Here is a 16,254-nt window from a genome sequence, read left to right on the forward strand (position 1 = left end):
GTAGGCTAGATGGCATATAATTGAATTGTAGGCTTACGGTGTCTGAGCTATTAGACTATTATTATTATTCTTCTTCTTCTTTCGAATGGGCCACCAGAGGACCACGTGCCAATTTCAATTCCTTCTTCTTTGTTCTTTCCTTTTCTTCCAGTACGCTTTCATCTGTTCACTATGTTTCTTCTTTCTGTCTTCAGACCACTTTGAACCAGTCGTTTTTACTTTCCTACCTTGGAATCCTTCTATTTTCAATACTTTTAACCGAAAGCCTTCTCTATTATTTATTTCTTCTGTTGTTATATTGTTTTTTTCTAAATCCTTTCTTACTTCGTTGACCCAGCTTGTCGTTGATTTCTTACTCCACAAATATCTGAAAATCTTACTGGTTAATCTACTATCTTGCATTCGATATAAATGTCCAAAAAACATAAGTCTCCTTTTCCTCATTACATCTGATATATTTTCTATTTTTTGATATATTTCAGCATTACTTCGTAATTTCCAACCTTCTGCTGTGTTTTGTGGGCCTAATATTTTCCTCATGATTCGCCTTTCTAGTATTTCTAGCTTATCTAAATTATAGTTTAATGCCAGACACTCGCTTGCATATAGGCATTCTGGCTTCACTACTGTGTTGTAATGCCTTATTTTTGCATTTTTGGATAGGCATCTTTTATTGTAGATATCTTTGGTGACACCATAAGCTCTCTCCATTTTATGTACCCTCTCCTCTACTGCAGATTTTTCTAAACCATTTTCTTGGATTATTTCCCCTAGATATTTGAATTTTTTTACCCTCTCTATTTGGCCAATATCTGTTTTCAGAAATTTTGGTGCATCCCAAATATTTGTTAAAAATTTTGTTTTTTCTGCAGAAATTCTTAAGCCAGTTCTGCTGGCGATTCTTTCCAAGACATTTACTTGGGTTACAGCAGATGTCACATTTTCAGAAAGTATTGCAAAGTCATCTGCAAATGCAAGACAATTTATTTCAATCCTTTTGTTTCCTCTTCCTAACCTTATCGGTGAAATGTTGAGTTCAATAAGTTTTTCGTTCCAAATTCTCACTATTTTCTCTAGGACACAATTAAAAAGAATTGGGGATAGTCCGTCGCCTTGTCGTACACCAGTTTTTATTTTGAAAGGCTGTGATATCTCTCCCAGAAATTTCACTTTAGAGACTGTGTCTGTAAGTGTTTCACGGATTAGATTTGCCAGTTTAGACTTTATGCCAAATTCTCGAATTATTTTATATATAGTTTCTCTGTCAACAGAATCAAAAGCCTTTTTGAAATCTACAAACATGACTACAATGTCCTTTGAATTAAGTAACCTGTGGCGAATTACTGACTTAAGATTAAATATTTGTTCTGAGCATGATCTTCCTTTCCTGAAACCACCTTGATATTCACCTAAATGATTGTCTAGTGTTGTTTCTACTCTGTTTAATAAAATTTTGGAAAATATTTTATATGCCACTGCTAATAAAGATATTCCTCTGTAGTTATTAACGTCCTGTTTATTACCTTTTTTGTGGAGTGGATGTATCAAGGCTACTTTCCATTCCTCAGGAATTTTTTCAGTTTTCCAGATTTCTTCAAAGAGTAATTGTAGCTCATTTGCTATATTTGGCAAGGACCACTTCAAAAGTTCCGCTGTAATAGAATCTTCTCCGCTAGCTTTGTTGTTTTTGAGGGTTTTAATTACTTCTTCAATTTCTTTTATAGTTGGTGGTATGTCTTCTTCCAAATTTTCATCAATATCTTGAAATTCTAATTTATGACTTGGTTCAGGACAGTTCAAAAGTTGATCAAAATATCTTGCTAATATCTCACAATTTTCAGTATTGCTTAGTCCAATTCTGCCGTTTTCATCCTTGAAACTAACATTTGTAGTTTGGTACCCCTTTAATTCATTCTTAAAAGTCTGATAAAAGTCACGGGTGTTATTTTTTATAAAGTTTTTGTCCATTTCTATAAGTTTCTCCTTTTGAAAGGCTCGTTTAGTACTTCTGATTATCCTTGCTGTTTCCTTCCTTTGTTGTTTAAACTGATCAAAATCTTCAATTTTCTTTGAGCATTTCCATTTTTTCCATGTTTTAGCCCTCTCTGCTAAAGCTTCTTCACATATTTCATTCCACCATATTTTCCTTTTATTTTTTATTGGCCCAAATGTTTTCTGTGCTGCATAATTAATTGCTTTGGATATTTCTTGCCAGTTGCCTTGTTTAGCCACTTTAATTTCATCTTGGTAGTTTTTAATTGATTCTTTTGTTATAGTAAGTCTGTCTACATTATATTTTATTAACCTCTGTGGCTTTCTTTGTTCTTTATTAGGTAGGAGTTTGGCTTTAATTTTAGAGAGAAAATGGTCGGAATCAAATTCACCATTCCTTACTACTTTCACATTCATAATTTCTTTTGTACTTTTTTTTGAAACAGCCACATGATCTAACTGAAACTCTCCTAACATTGGGTTTGGAGATATCCACGTTTTAGCTTTTCTGGGGAGTTTTCTAAAGAAGGTTGACATTAGTTTCAGGTGATAGCTTTGACACAAACTGATTAGCCTAATACCATTTGTATTTGTTCTTCTGTGGGCTGGGTAATGTCCTACTACATTTCTAAATTTCTTTTCTCTACCTATTTGTGCATTGAAGTCACCTAATAGTATTATGGTGTTCATTTTCGGAATTTTGGATATTTCATTTTCCAAACGAACCCAGAATTCTTCTGTTTTTTGAGGGTTTTTCCTATTGTCTTCATTTATTGGTGCATGGCAATTAACAAGTGTGTACGTTTTGTTTTTGCATTTAATTGATAGGAGAGATATTCTTTCTGAGTTGGATTTAAATTCTGTTACATTTCCTATTATACTTTTATGAATGTAGAAAGCTGTACCAAGTAGTGGCATCCCCTTCATAATTTTGATTGCTGGTTTGCCTTTAAAGATCCTGTAGTTACAAGTGTCTATTACATTTTCATCTAGGAATCTAGTTTCTTGAACTGCCAAAATTTGAATTTTGTTTTTCTCTAGAAGTATTTCTAGTTCTTTTTGTTTACCAGTCTTGAGTAGAGAATTTACATTTAAAGTGCCAAAAAAGAATTCCTTTTTGAATTTCATTTTAGAAGGATTCCAAGGTTGCTCCGACTCAACCTTCTGATTGCAGTTGTTGGGACTCCCCAGAACCTTTAGTCCCAATGCATTGCGTGACGCAATGGTGGATTTCTCTTTCGAGTTACCACCTGGGGTAGTGCCTTCATTCAGCGGACTTTCCATACTGCAATTGAAATTGTATAAAATACAAAGTGAGGAATTAGATTCCAGGATAAGATCGGATTGTTAGTCCGAAATTTGATTTTTGTTCGTGGTTCACTTCACTAGGCTCTTCCGCTCTCTCCACCGTTCGGAACTAAAGCAGAGTTCCTCTTCCGCCTTCAAGACCGTTGGCCAGGTTTCACCTGTAACCCTAGGCAGGGGCCCTTACTGGGTGCTACCACCCGGAGCCAGATGGACCCAGGTTTTTTAACGAGGTTGTTACTCCTCCCCCTCCTCACTTCCCCGTCTCTTGATAGACGAGGCCCCGGGCTTGGGACCGGTAATAGCGGAGTTCTATTATTATTATTATTATTATTATTATTATTATTATTATTATTATTATTATTATTATCATTATTATTATTATCTGGTTGGCCCTGCAGCCATTGCAGCAACAGCTTCTGCCAACATACTGTAGAGTTTGAGCATTAATCCATGGATCCATGGAATGCAGTTGGCGATTTGTCTTTGTGCCAAACAGTCCTTGAACCCATCACCTTAACCATAAAATACTTTTTCCCTCTCTGGAAATTCCACGACCGACATTCGTTTGGCTTGAAAACTTCTTCTATCCTGGGATAAATGCACAATATTATTTCTGAGTCCATTGTGTGTTAAAGTAGTCTCTTGATGAAATAATCGTTGTCAATCAGCGATATAAACTATGGAACGGATATTTCTCCATAAGTGAACTTAGTTAACAGGGATAGGCTATTTATGTAAGGTGGAGAAGATAAGAATGAGTGTTTAGTTTATGAGTATTAGTAGCTGCGGATAACGATCTGTGTGGATACTGGAGTACGTTTTACATGTAAAAGAAGAAGAAGAATGAGCAGGAGAATGAAGAAGAGCACAAAGTAGCAAAAATAACTTAATAATAATACCGGGCGAGTTGGCCATGCGATTATGGGGGCGCAGCTGTAAGCTTGCATCCGGGAGATAGTAAATTCGAACCCCAATATCGGCAGCCCTGAAGGTGGTTTTTCGTGGTTTCCCATTTTTACACCAAGCAAATGATGGGGTTGTATCTTAATTGAGGCCACGGCCGCTTCCTTCCCACCCCTAGCCCTTTTCTATCTCATCGTCGCCATAAGACATTTCTGTGTCGGTGCGACCTAACGCAAATTGTAAATAATAATAATAATGTAATTAAAATTAAAATTTAAGCACCTCCCCAAAACTACCATTTCAACCTGGGTAAATTAAATAATGAAATAAATGAAATAAAATTTGGTTTACCCATTTTCTCGTAGCTCGGCGTTGATATGGACTAGGCAACAAGAATCCAAATTGATGAATATCTCTCTTATCAAAGCAGGAAATTTAATTCTATATAACTTTAGTTATATGGTATGTATGGATAGGACCACTAATAACCTAAATATATGAGAATTAAATTTTACACCTTCCCCTAAACTACCATTTCACTCAGCTTGAATAAAATTATTTATATCCTATATTGTAGTGACTTACTTTCCGACTTTAAATACCGATTTTCATTACATTCTTTTTAGCCATTTTCTCGCGATACGCGCACATACATACTTACTGAACACTTTAAGATAAAGGACATGGGTTCAAGACAGACAGACAGACAGACAGACAGACATTACGGACAATTAAAAAGTGCATTTCCCTGTTATTGTAGACACGACCTATACAGAAATAACATTCTTTGCAACTCTTGAGCAATGTACAGACAATTATTTTATATATATATAGATTTTACTGAGCCTTTTCCCATATCTGTGTGGGGTCGGCATATAGGCTACATCCCTTATTCTTTTCCCGCCACTCTTGTCTGTTCAGAGCTTCCGCTTTCATCCAGCCTCTATCTCGCAGGTCTTCAGCTATGTTATTTTCCCATCTTAGTTTGCGTCTGCCAATTCTCCTCCTCGTTGACATCTCCAGCCCTCGTACTGTCTTTTCCACTTAATCGTCTCGTTCCACATGACCGAACCACGTCAGTCTGCTTTCTTGAAGAGGCTGACCAGGAGAAATCCTGCTATGTGAAGTGGGAAAACTATACAATCAGCGACACAACGCCCAGTATAGGGCGGAGGTAATTAGCTAGTCAAACCATAGGAGGTGAATAGCTGTGGGCGGAGAAGCTTCCAATGGGAGGGCGATGGACGATCAATAGAGGAAATGGCACTGGAATCAAGTGTCTGTACTCAGATTGGGCAGCTTGTGGACATCGTCGGTATCCGAAGTGGGCGGCTTTTTTTTGAAACCTGACAATAGGGATAACATGCTTGCGTCAGGAAGGGCATCCGGCTTTGAAACACCTTTCGGAACACATTGAATGACTTTATTATAATTATTATTTCCGACTCCTTGGCTGAATGGTCAACAAAATGGTCTTCGGTTCAGAGGTTCGATTCTGACTCGGGGGCTGGGTGTTTGTGTTTGTCCCAATACACACCTATACAGCATGCCATACTATCAACACCACCACAGAAATGCCAAATAATGAATGCTCTCTCCACAAGGCATTAGAATGGGCATCTTGTTGTAAATCTAAGCCAAGTCCACGTTTACGTTACAGTTCGCACCCATGACCCAGCAGTGTGTGGGAGAAAATTGCATATTATTATTATTATTATTATTATTATTATTATTATTATTATTATTCAAGTTCGAAGTTGAAATGTACGTTCAGAAGCAGCATTGATATAACTTATAGCGTGATAAAGAAACATCCGGGACAGGTGAACTTGAGATTCTTAGAATGATGTCCTTGAAACTAATAGTCCGTAAAGATGAGCTAATCTTCATCTCTTGTCGTGTTACGATGCTTTGTAAGAACCTTTAACAGATGCCAAGGTCACGCAAACGTCATGTCATGTGTTCAACAGCAGTTTGATGACCATATACTAACATTAAAGAAGACCACACCGAATTTGATGCCCCGTACAGCTCATTTAAGGCCTTGACATTCCACGACGACCGCTTGTCAGGCATCTCTCTGACAAGTCTTCAGTCCGGAGGTAGGTCGGATCTTCAGATAGCAGCACCCCGTGGCGGCTCCATAGCGTGCTGGCATATGGTCACAAGGACCCCGGGTTAGATTCCCGAAGTGGTCGGAAATTTGAACCATAATCGTTTAAATCCACCGGCATGGGGGCGGGGTGTATGTGTCGTCTTCATCATCACTTCACCCTCATCACGGCGCGCAGGTCGCCTACGAGTGTCAAATCAAAAGATCTGCACCTGGCGAGCCACACTTGTCCTCGGACACTAGCGGCACTAAACGCCATACACCATTTTAAAGTTACCAAACATTATGCCACTATAGGGAAACCGCGAAAACGGATGATGGCGAAATATTGCCGCGTACAAGGCATGACAAAGAGTGAATTAGTTTGCCATTGCTTTCCTCACTGGACCAGAAGGTGCTAGTGCAGTAGACCGACCCTATGAGCGCCATCTTTTTTAATGTCCAGACGCACTACTGGTGCTCCGAATGTCATTACACGGCACCATCCATCCCTCTGCCGCTTGCATACTGCTTGTCATAAATGAGACTGAGACTTCAATGGAAGCTGTTCCATGGCTAAATGGTTAGCGTGCTGCCCTTTGGTCACAGGGGTCCCGGGTTCGATTCCCGGCAGGGTCGGGAATTTTAACTTTAATTGGTTAATTTCGTTGGCACGGGGGCTGGGTGTATTGTGCCGACTTCATCATCATTTCACCCTCATCACGACGCGCAGGTCGCCTAAGGGCTTCAAATCAAAAGACCTTCATCTGGCGAGCCGAACTTTTCCTCGGACACTCCTGACACTAAAATCCATATGCCATTTCATTTCATTTCATTTCATTTCATGGAAGCTGTTCATTTTATGGTCTGAGGCAAGAAACTGCATCCATCAAGAGATAGCCAATGCATATTGGTGTGTCATATGGTCAGCGTGACATCCTGAGTTGTATTGCTTATCTCTTTTGTTCAAGTCAGTTGCCTATCATTATGAGACAGTTCCTAATTTTACCTTATGAGGCTGAGTGCAACCTACTCCAGTCATCAGACCTATATCTAAATCCTTTGACGATCCAGGAATAGAACATGAGGCCTCCTACCCTATTTCAGGGGAATGGGATTATACGAGCGGTAGTAAAAATGTAGTTCATTAAGTACAGTCTGTGATAAAGGGGACCAGAACAATGATAATATGTATATCAATTAGCAATTTTGGATCCAAGGTCTACTGGATCAGGTAACGCGACGTCGCTTTAGACGAGATCTACGGCCCAAATGCCTCGAAAAGAAGACACCAAAAGTATCACCAAGTATATTTTACAAGCCGACATTGTATTACATGGAGTGCCAGTTGGACCTCTTTTTTCCGCCTCTCAAGAATCCAAGTATACATCTGCCGGGTCTGAATACGATATTCAGAGGCCACTGATCCACAGACGGAACTCCTTGGAATACAAAGAGTGCGTTACCTGTAGTTTGCCATTGCTTTCCTCACTGGACCAGAAGGTGCTACTGCAGCACGACCGGGCCTATGAGCGTCAACTTTCTTAACGTCCAGGCGCAATTTTTCTACTTCTGATTAGCACAGACATTTTACAGTAGTGAACCAAGAACCACTCGGAAAGTACCACTGGCGAGAATAAACGAACGCCATTTCCAGCTTGAATGCTATCACTTTTCCCGTTAAACAACGACGGCTCCTTTTCACGAAGAGTCGTGGGAGTGTATAATTTATTGTCGACAACATAAAGAAGGTTCGTTCACCGTGAGATGTGTTGACTGAGAACCTGCACAGTGTGTACTAAGGAATTATCATGAGAAACCCGCTATTAGTAACACAGGTTGTGAGGTAGGATTCACAAACACCTTACAAGTACGTATGTAGAGAAGCGTATAGATGTATATGAATCATCTGTTATTGCAACCCTAAAACTGTAAAAACACTTTCTTTTCCACCTTATTATCTGTTTTCTTCTTCTTCTTCCTACTGCTGCAGACTTTTGTGACAGGAGATATCTAAAATGTTAATTCTTCCCAATGCACTTAATTAAATATTTGTCACTTAAAGAAACCAGCGTCCGGCTGCTTAGTTAGATGATCAATATAGTGGCCTTTGGTTCATAGCTCGGCTTCGATTTCCCAACGGTCCATGATTTTAGCTAATTTCTCTAGGACGGGGTCTTCATATTTGTGTTCGTCTCAAAGCACACCTTTACCTACACACAACATACCAGACTACTAAGCAGCACAAGAACACAGAAGTGCGAATACATCCCTCCAGCGGCGTGCACTGAACCCCATCTACCCCAGCGCTGCTGGGGTAAATAACTTTGTATTTTCATTTTCTTATGAAATGAAATGTCGTATGGCTCTTAGTGCCGGGATATCCCAGGACGGGTTCGGCTCGCCAGGTGCGGGTCTTTCTATTTGACATCCATAGGCGACCTGGAAGGGGCAACGAATGGCATCAAAAAATCGCAAGAAAAATAGTACATATCCGAAGTCCCCCGTTGGGCCGAGCTCAGGGTTTCAAAATTGTGACCCAGAAGTAAGCTCACGAGCGTAAGCATTTTTGTTCATCCAGAGGAACACTTCTTTTAAAGCAATGATTCGCAGTATCGTTTTCGTGGTATTAGAAGGCCTGAAAATTCAAATTAATTTTTAACATCAAACATAGAGAAAGTGTTTTTGAGATATTAATTAGGAAATGAGATATTAAGTGCGACTCGGTCCATTACGTTAGTAATACGTAGGAGGTGGATTTCTATGACCTAGAAATGCATGAAATATGTATGCATTTATGACCTAAAACCCAGGAAGATATGACCTATAAAATTCAAAATTTGACAATGAATGTCATCTAAGTTACATAGAGAAACACTTTTATTACGATTGCTACAGGCTGCATTTAATGTAGATTTAAAATATTATCATTTAGAGTTTCACGGCCCGTGACTTTATTCATGATGTATAATTTGGTTTGTGCCGTGTAATGAACTATATAAACACTAAACACGTTTCCAAAGGAACCATGCCTTTTTTCATAAGGAAGATGGTGATTGAAATACGTAACCACCCAGACAATTTCAACCGCGATACAGGATGCAACCTCAGTGAATCACAGCGACCTATTATCAGAACCATTAGAAAATGATGCTTTGCTGTTGCCATTCGTTGTCTCTAGCATGGGGCTAAAATGGCATCCCTATTACTTCTTAGGGCACCATTTTAAGTTCCTTGTTGCTTTCTCTTAGTAACCTTTGATGGGTCGTGTTTCGTTTTTCTGTTCCTCCTAATGAAGAAAGGAACGGTTCCTTTTGAAACGCGTTGAGTGTTTATTTGGTTCATTACAATGCATAAACCCAAAATATACATCATGAATAGAGTTGAAATTGTTGCAATTCTTCGAAATCGTGAACCTAAAAATCAATTATAATGCTTAATAGTTCATGAACTCATTAAGGTTACACTGCATTAACCTAGGTAAGGATGGACTCTGTGAAAGACACTCACACTACATTTATTTTAATTATTCAATATTCAATGTTTTATGTTATGCAACAAATATGCGTTATTTTAATGAAGCTTTCATACTTGATCTAGTCTACGTTATCAGAATTGTTGCAATTTATGGCCACAAGCATATTAAGGTTGTTGAATGAGTGCTCTCCTGTTGTCGCTGAGTATCGTCTTGTAGCGAGAAAAACTTCTTTCAACATCACATGATGTAACGGAAGCGTACTTGAATATATTTGAATCATTTGGAAAAATTTCCTGGAAATCTGCATACAAATTACTGCACAATTACCTTTGCTTCCGTGGAAACAATAGGTCGGTTTCCAGGAATTAACCCAACCAGCAAATAATAGCTCTTAGCTGGTGGAAAAATTCTATACACTAGTTTTCAATGGTTCTCCAGTAGATACATATTCCAGTCTATCCTGAAAAATAATTTCTGCACCTTACTCTGAATTTTAAAATACGAAGTTCAAATGAAAATTACCAAAATATGTCGTTATAATAAGATTTTGTTCAAAATTTGCCAGGAAACTAAACAAAAATTAATTTGTATGCATTTATATGCCAAATAAAACCTATTTAATTTTGATTATCATGCTTGGAGACGTTCGGTCTAGAAAGCCAAGAATAACGCCGAGAAGATTCATCGTGACGACCACACGACACCTCATAATATACAGGCATTCGGGCTGTGCAGCGGTCGCTTGGTAGGCTATGGTACTTCGGGGCTGTTGAACCGTGGGGTTTGGTTTGGTTTGCTTGGAAACGTGGTGAAAATACAAGACTACATGATATAATGTTAAGGAAAAAATATAACGTCATAGAAATTCGTCCCCCTAGTAAAAGATCTTTAAACGTTTTTCTCTTAAAACTTATTGTTAGTAGTATATGCACGGAAATGCACAGATACCAGTAGTCCAAAGTATGTCTTGTATACAGTACACAAATTCTTTCCAATGTTACGAAATACTTTCCCCTTCCTAGGTTTACAGAAAATTATGTAAGCGGGAAGTATAATCTTGTGTTTATATATTAAATTGACCACACTACTGTATTGCTAGCATCGACCATCATTAGTTGTTTTTCTTCTCAAGGGGAAGACATCACCTTGAAGCTTCTTACCACGTGAGTTTAATGCGCAATGTGTTGTTTGTACAGTCGGTGTTGGCTGGTGTAGCGGCATTTACGTGTACAGCCGTTAGAATGAGTTGCTAATTATGTTAAACGACCGAGGAGAAAGTGATTAGATCCTTACCCCCAGCTCCACTTGCTGCCGTCCGGAGATGGGCCTTCCCGGTGTTCGCTGACGATCACAGCGTCTCCGTCCTTGCGCTGAGGCGCCGCGTGGCCCCAGCTCAGGGTGACGAGAACGACCATCAAATGTACCTGAAATGAAATAAGTCAATAGCAAGTGTGAACTCTATATACGTAGTTTATAACAGAAGCTAGAATAGGGGAGATGAGCATCTCTGCCTCGTGCTAGGAGGATCTGTGTTCGATTCTGGACAGGTCCTAAAGCTGTCCAATATGGGCAGCTACGTCGGTCACTAAAGTAAAGTAAACGGTGAGAGAGTAGTATTGCGGTACCTGCACCTCCAGTACCTAAAGGCCATTTTGATCTTGGTGCCATACTATCATTTGCTTGAAGGCAAAGTGGAAAATGAAAGAAAGCCATTCCTAGCATGTGCCAGAGTTACAGTAGCTGTAGGCTACCCCCAGCTTCTCAATTTGATGCCTGAAGCTGAGTGCACACTTCCTTAAATCAGCCTGAGAATCATGTTGGTACCATGAATCGAATAATTTTTAGAGATTACCATCAGACGGGTATATCTCGGGGCATATACTGACACTTCGTTCTGAAGGTCCCATGTTCGATTCCCGGCCTTGAAAGAGATTTAACATCTCAGGGGGTGTAGTCATTCACTGTCATGAGAACAATAAAATTGAATACATGAGTTTTCAAATCTCAATCGTCGCTCACAATCTGCAAGATCCCAAACAAATCCCTGAAAAATACTGTTATGGTACCTTATATTTTGCCTTACGTCTCACCGACACAAACAGTTCTTATGGGGACGATGAGATAGAAAAGGCCTACGAGTGTGAAGGAAGCGGCCGTGGTGTTAATTACGATACAGCCCCAGCATTTGCCTGGTGTGAAAATGGGAAACCACGGAAAACCGTCTTCTGGGCTGACGGTAATGGAGTTCGAATCCACTACCTCCCGGATACAAGCTCATAGTAGCGCGCCCCTAACCACATGACCAACTCGTCCGGTGATATGATAACTAACCTAAACCACAGCTGTCTCCTTCGCTGTTCTAAATTTTCCCTGCTTCTCATCTCTGATAACGGTATAGTGCCATTGACGACGGTGTTGAGGTGATATTTCCGGCTGCAGATGAGCAGATCAGTCGAACCCGGAGGGAGAAAGAGTATTAAAACACGATCAGATGAGATATTCATATTGATAATCACTTTGGCCATCTCAGACAGCCTTACAAACATTGTACAGTATAACCCTTTCTTTTAAACCTTTCAACTCTGATTAACCGTCTTCTGTATGTTGTGCTTCTTTTTGCACCAGTCCATCAAGAGGGTGATCCACTTGGGTTTTGGCTCCGCTGATTCCTTCAATGTTGAGTTTTAAGCAAGGACCGACATTTCATGAACATAAACTAGAGTCCCAAAAAAGAGTTATTTGTGTCATGGCTAGGGTTGCCAGATTTCTAAAACCAATAAAAGAAGACACTTCACCTCTTCCCCTACTATATCAAACACAATTTTCAAGGAAAAATATATTGACAAAAGGAAATAGTATTACATATAGTATGACAATGCCAATGTTGCAGTTCTAGAGGTATTCTTGTGTCTGTTTGAGCTGCTTCCATTAATCATTATTGTCACGTTATAGCTTATTAAACATTGTAGAATATGTACACTTTCAGACTTACTATCATCACTACTACTATTATCATCGTTACTGCAGTGTTCATCTTTTGCACAAATTTAAACTTCAGCCTTCACTGTATCAATATTAAATCTATTCGTAACACCCATTCATAGATATTTCATTTAAAAACATATTCTCTCAAATTCTGCACTGGAAGAAGGAAATCCGAGTAGCTACCATGAGACATAACGTTGCTAAATTTCTACTGCTGACATGACGATCGAAAATACTATTCTGTTCTCTAATTCTAATCCCCCTGTGGGTGGGGGCGGTAGAATAACACACACGGTATCCCCTGCCTGTCGTAAGAGGCGACTAAAAGGGGCCCCAATGGCTCTGTGCATTGGAGCGTGGGTTACTACCACGGGGCACTTAGCTGAGTCCTGGCATTGCTTCCACTTGCTTGTGCCAGGCTCCTCACTTTCATCTATCCTACCTGACCTCTCTTGGTAAACTCTTGTTCTTTTCCGACCCCGACGGTATTACGGTCTCGAGGCCTAGAGAGTCTTTCATTTTCACGCCCTTCGTGGCCCTTGTCTTCATTTGGCCGATATCTTCATTTTTCGAAGTGTCGGATCTCTCCAATTTTTCCCTCAGATTAGTGTTGTATAGAGGATGGTTGCCTAGTTGTACTTCCTCTTAAAACAATAATCATCACCACCACCACCTTTAATACTAATTTATATTTTAAAACTTGTTCGCCCCTATTAAATTTGAAATAATTTCGGTGAAAACATGAAAAGGGGGACAAAACACACCCTGCTTACATACCTAGGAGGACGTACTTTTTGCTGTCCGAAAGTCGGTCATGAAGTAACCCTAGCCATCGCCGTGAGGCCCAGAAAGGCATCAGGACCACATCTGATCGCTGTCACCCATGTTACGGACGCAGGTAACTTGTTCAATAAGGCTCTTCCTATTCACCGGAATGTTCATGAACTCACCCACGGGACAGCTGCTGAGCTAGTTTTAGTTGTGTTGTCTGTAATTATTCTTCGCATATTTTTCATGTAAGCATCATACGATCAATAAATAAGCTATCAGGGCGTGTTATATAGGTAACACACCGGGCGAGTTGATCGTGCGGTTAGGGGCACGCAGATGTGAGCTTGCGTCCGGGAGATAGTAGGTTCGAACCCCACTGTCGGAGCACTGGATATGTTTTCCGCAGTTTCCCTTTTTCACATCACCTTAATTAAGGCCTCCTGGACCCGTCTAGAGCAGCCTCGTCGTAAATCAGTTACGTCGTTTGTTTAAGGAGACAGGTTAGTCCTAGACCACACTTCAAATGAGTCTTTCGTCCTAATCGGAAGTTTCTTTGATGTCAGAACGATTTCAGAGACATTATGGCCTCCCAGATCACCGGACTTCACGCCACTAGACTTTATCTTGTGTGGTTACTTTAAGGATCGACTAAATCGTAATCAGCCAAGAACAATTTGAAATAAGTATATTTTCACTGAATTCAACAATATTGACCCTGCCGCTTACTGCCAGGAACTTGCAATGACGGATACATGTGTGTCTACTGACTGAATGAGGTATTTTCTGCCATTTATTCTCCCACAGGCATGGTATATTAAACTTATTGCATGATTGTAGTTATCACCAAACAGAAATGCACCAGTATGAAAAACCACCCGTTTGACATGAAACATTCTGAATATGACATTTTTTTTTTGCTAGGGGCTTTACGTCGCGTCGCGCCGACACAGATAGGTCTTATGGCGACGATGGGATAGCAAAGGCCTGGGAGTTGGAAGGAAGCGGCCGTGGCCTTAATTAAGGTACAGCCCCTGCATTTGCCTGGTGTGAAAATGGGAAACCACGGAAAACCATTTTCAGGGCTGCCGATAGTGGGATTCGAACCTACTATCTCCCGGATGCAAGCTCACAGCCGCGCGCCTCTACGCGTACGGCCAACTCGCCCGGTATGACATATTTTAAGACATACTTCTTGAAAAGAGAAGATAGAACTGAGCAGTCTATTGTACGGAAGAAACTTTGTATTCCTCACCCTGTGTTATGGTCTTTCGTAATAAAATATTTCTTGTTTTTCTCTTTCAGTGGGATTTGTCCAGTAGACGTTTTGCACCAAGAAAGTTGTCTTGATCTTAGCCTTTTGGCAGACGTCACTCATGTCTTTATATCAATAGCAAGGCGAAGATTGTTTTCTATAATCTTCAGACAATGACAGGAGCTTCCTTAAGAACGTTGGACGACTTTTATTCACGAGACATAGCCACTCCAAGTTTGTAGGGCGAATGCATCCTGTTATGATGCGCATTGCCTGGTTCAGCTGCATACCTATCACTTGGTACGAGAGCTGTTAAATCAAGCTGAACAGCAGTATTCAGCATAGCGGTGGCGTAAGTATATTGATATCATGTAGATATGAAAGTGTTACCAGATATACTGACAGTCTATGGCTTATCGAGCGTGGTAATAATAATACTAATACTACTACTTCTTATAATAATAATAATAATAATAATAATAATAATAATAATAATAATAATAATAATAATAATAATAATCGTACGGTCTCAGCTACCGTGTGTAGACATTTTAATTTGACGGCACCTGGCTGTCTGCTCGTCAATTTTGACGTTCCGTTTTACTCTAGTAAATGGAATCTCGCTTAGGGGTCTATAGCTGAGTTTTAATTTTGTCGGGTAAACACCAAATGTATCATCACAGATCTTTTATATGCCACCTCGTACACCATGGAGTGTCGAATGGACTTTTTCATGCCCTTCAAAATTCCGATTACCTGTGTAGCGTTTAGGCCCGCTGCCTTGGGATCCGGAGGCCGACACTCTACCACTTATCCACAGAGGCAGCTACCGAATGTTGTGAAAGTACATCGACCTGCGTAGAGGTTTCCTTCACCAAAAGTATTCTGTAGTAAGTTATTTTGCATAATTGAGCTCTGATATCTAACAGGGTAACTCCATGAACGGTAAAAGCTCCAATGCTACTGTGAAGTCTGGGAGAAATTAAATAAAATGTACGACTTCCATCATACCTTAAGTTTATCATTTTAAAACGCAATGGGAGTTTGAAATTCGAGTCCATAGTACATTAAACTTGGGTGAATTTGTAAAATAAGATGCTGTAGGATTTAAAATTAACTCGATTTAAAGCATTAGAAGAAAAAGTGACATAAACGCATCACAGATTTTTGCTTATGTACCCGTACAGCAAACAAGCGACTGCCGGAATGTCGGAGCCCCAGGGACTCTCAACTTGGGAGCGTGGGTTGGCGACCACGGGGCCCTTATCTGAGTCCTGGCATTGCTTCCCGCGCAGCTGTGAGCTTGAATCCGGGAGATAGTGGGGTCGAGCCCTACTGTCGGCAGCGCTGAAGATGGTTTTCCGTGGTTTCCCATTTTCCCACCAGGCATATGCTGGGGCTGTACCTTAATTAAGGCCACGGGTGCTTCCTTACCACTCCTAGGCCTTTCCTATCCCATCGTCACCATAAAAC

The 16,254-nt window shown here is 40.1% G+C and overlaps 1 protein-coding gene across 1 annotated transcript in view; it reads right to left on the bottom strand.

The window, feature by feature from the left end:
- LOC136868065 (flexible cuticle protein 12) overlaps positions 1-16,254 on the bottom strand; it is a 44,813-nt gene that overhangs the window by 5,851 nt on the left and 22,708 nt on the right. Inside the window, exon 2 of the mRNA XM_067144750.2 lies at positions 11,067-11,197. Within this exon, the coding sequence (XP_067000851.1) occupies positions 11,067-11,197 (131 nt within the window). The remainder of the gene's footprint in view (positions 1-11,066; positions 11,198-16,254) is intronic.

Source organism: Anabrus simplex, chromosome 1 (assembly GCF_040414725.1).
Source record: "Anabrus simplex isolate iqAnaSimp1 chromosome 1, ASM4041472v1, whole genome shotgun sequence".
NCBI classification, from domain to species: domain Eukaryota; kingdom Metazoa; phylum Arthropoda; class Insecta; order Orthoptera; family Tettigoniidae; genus Anabrus; species Anabrus simplex.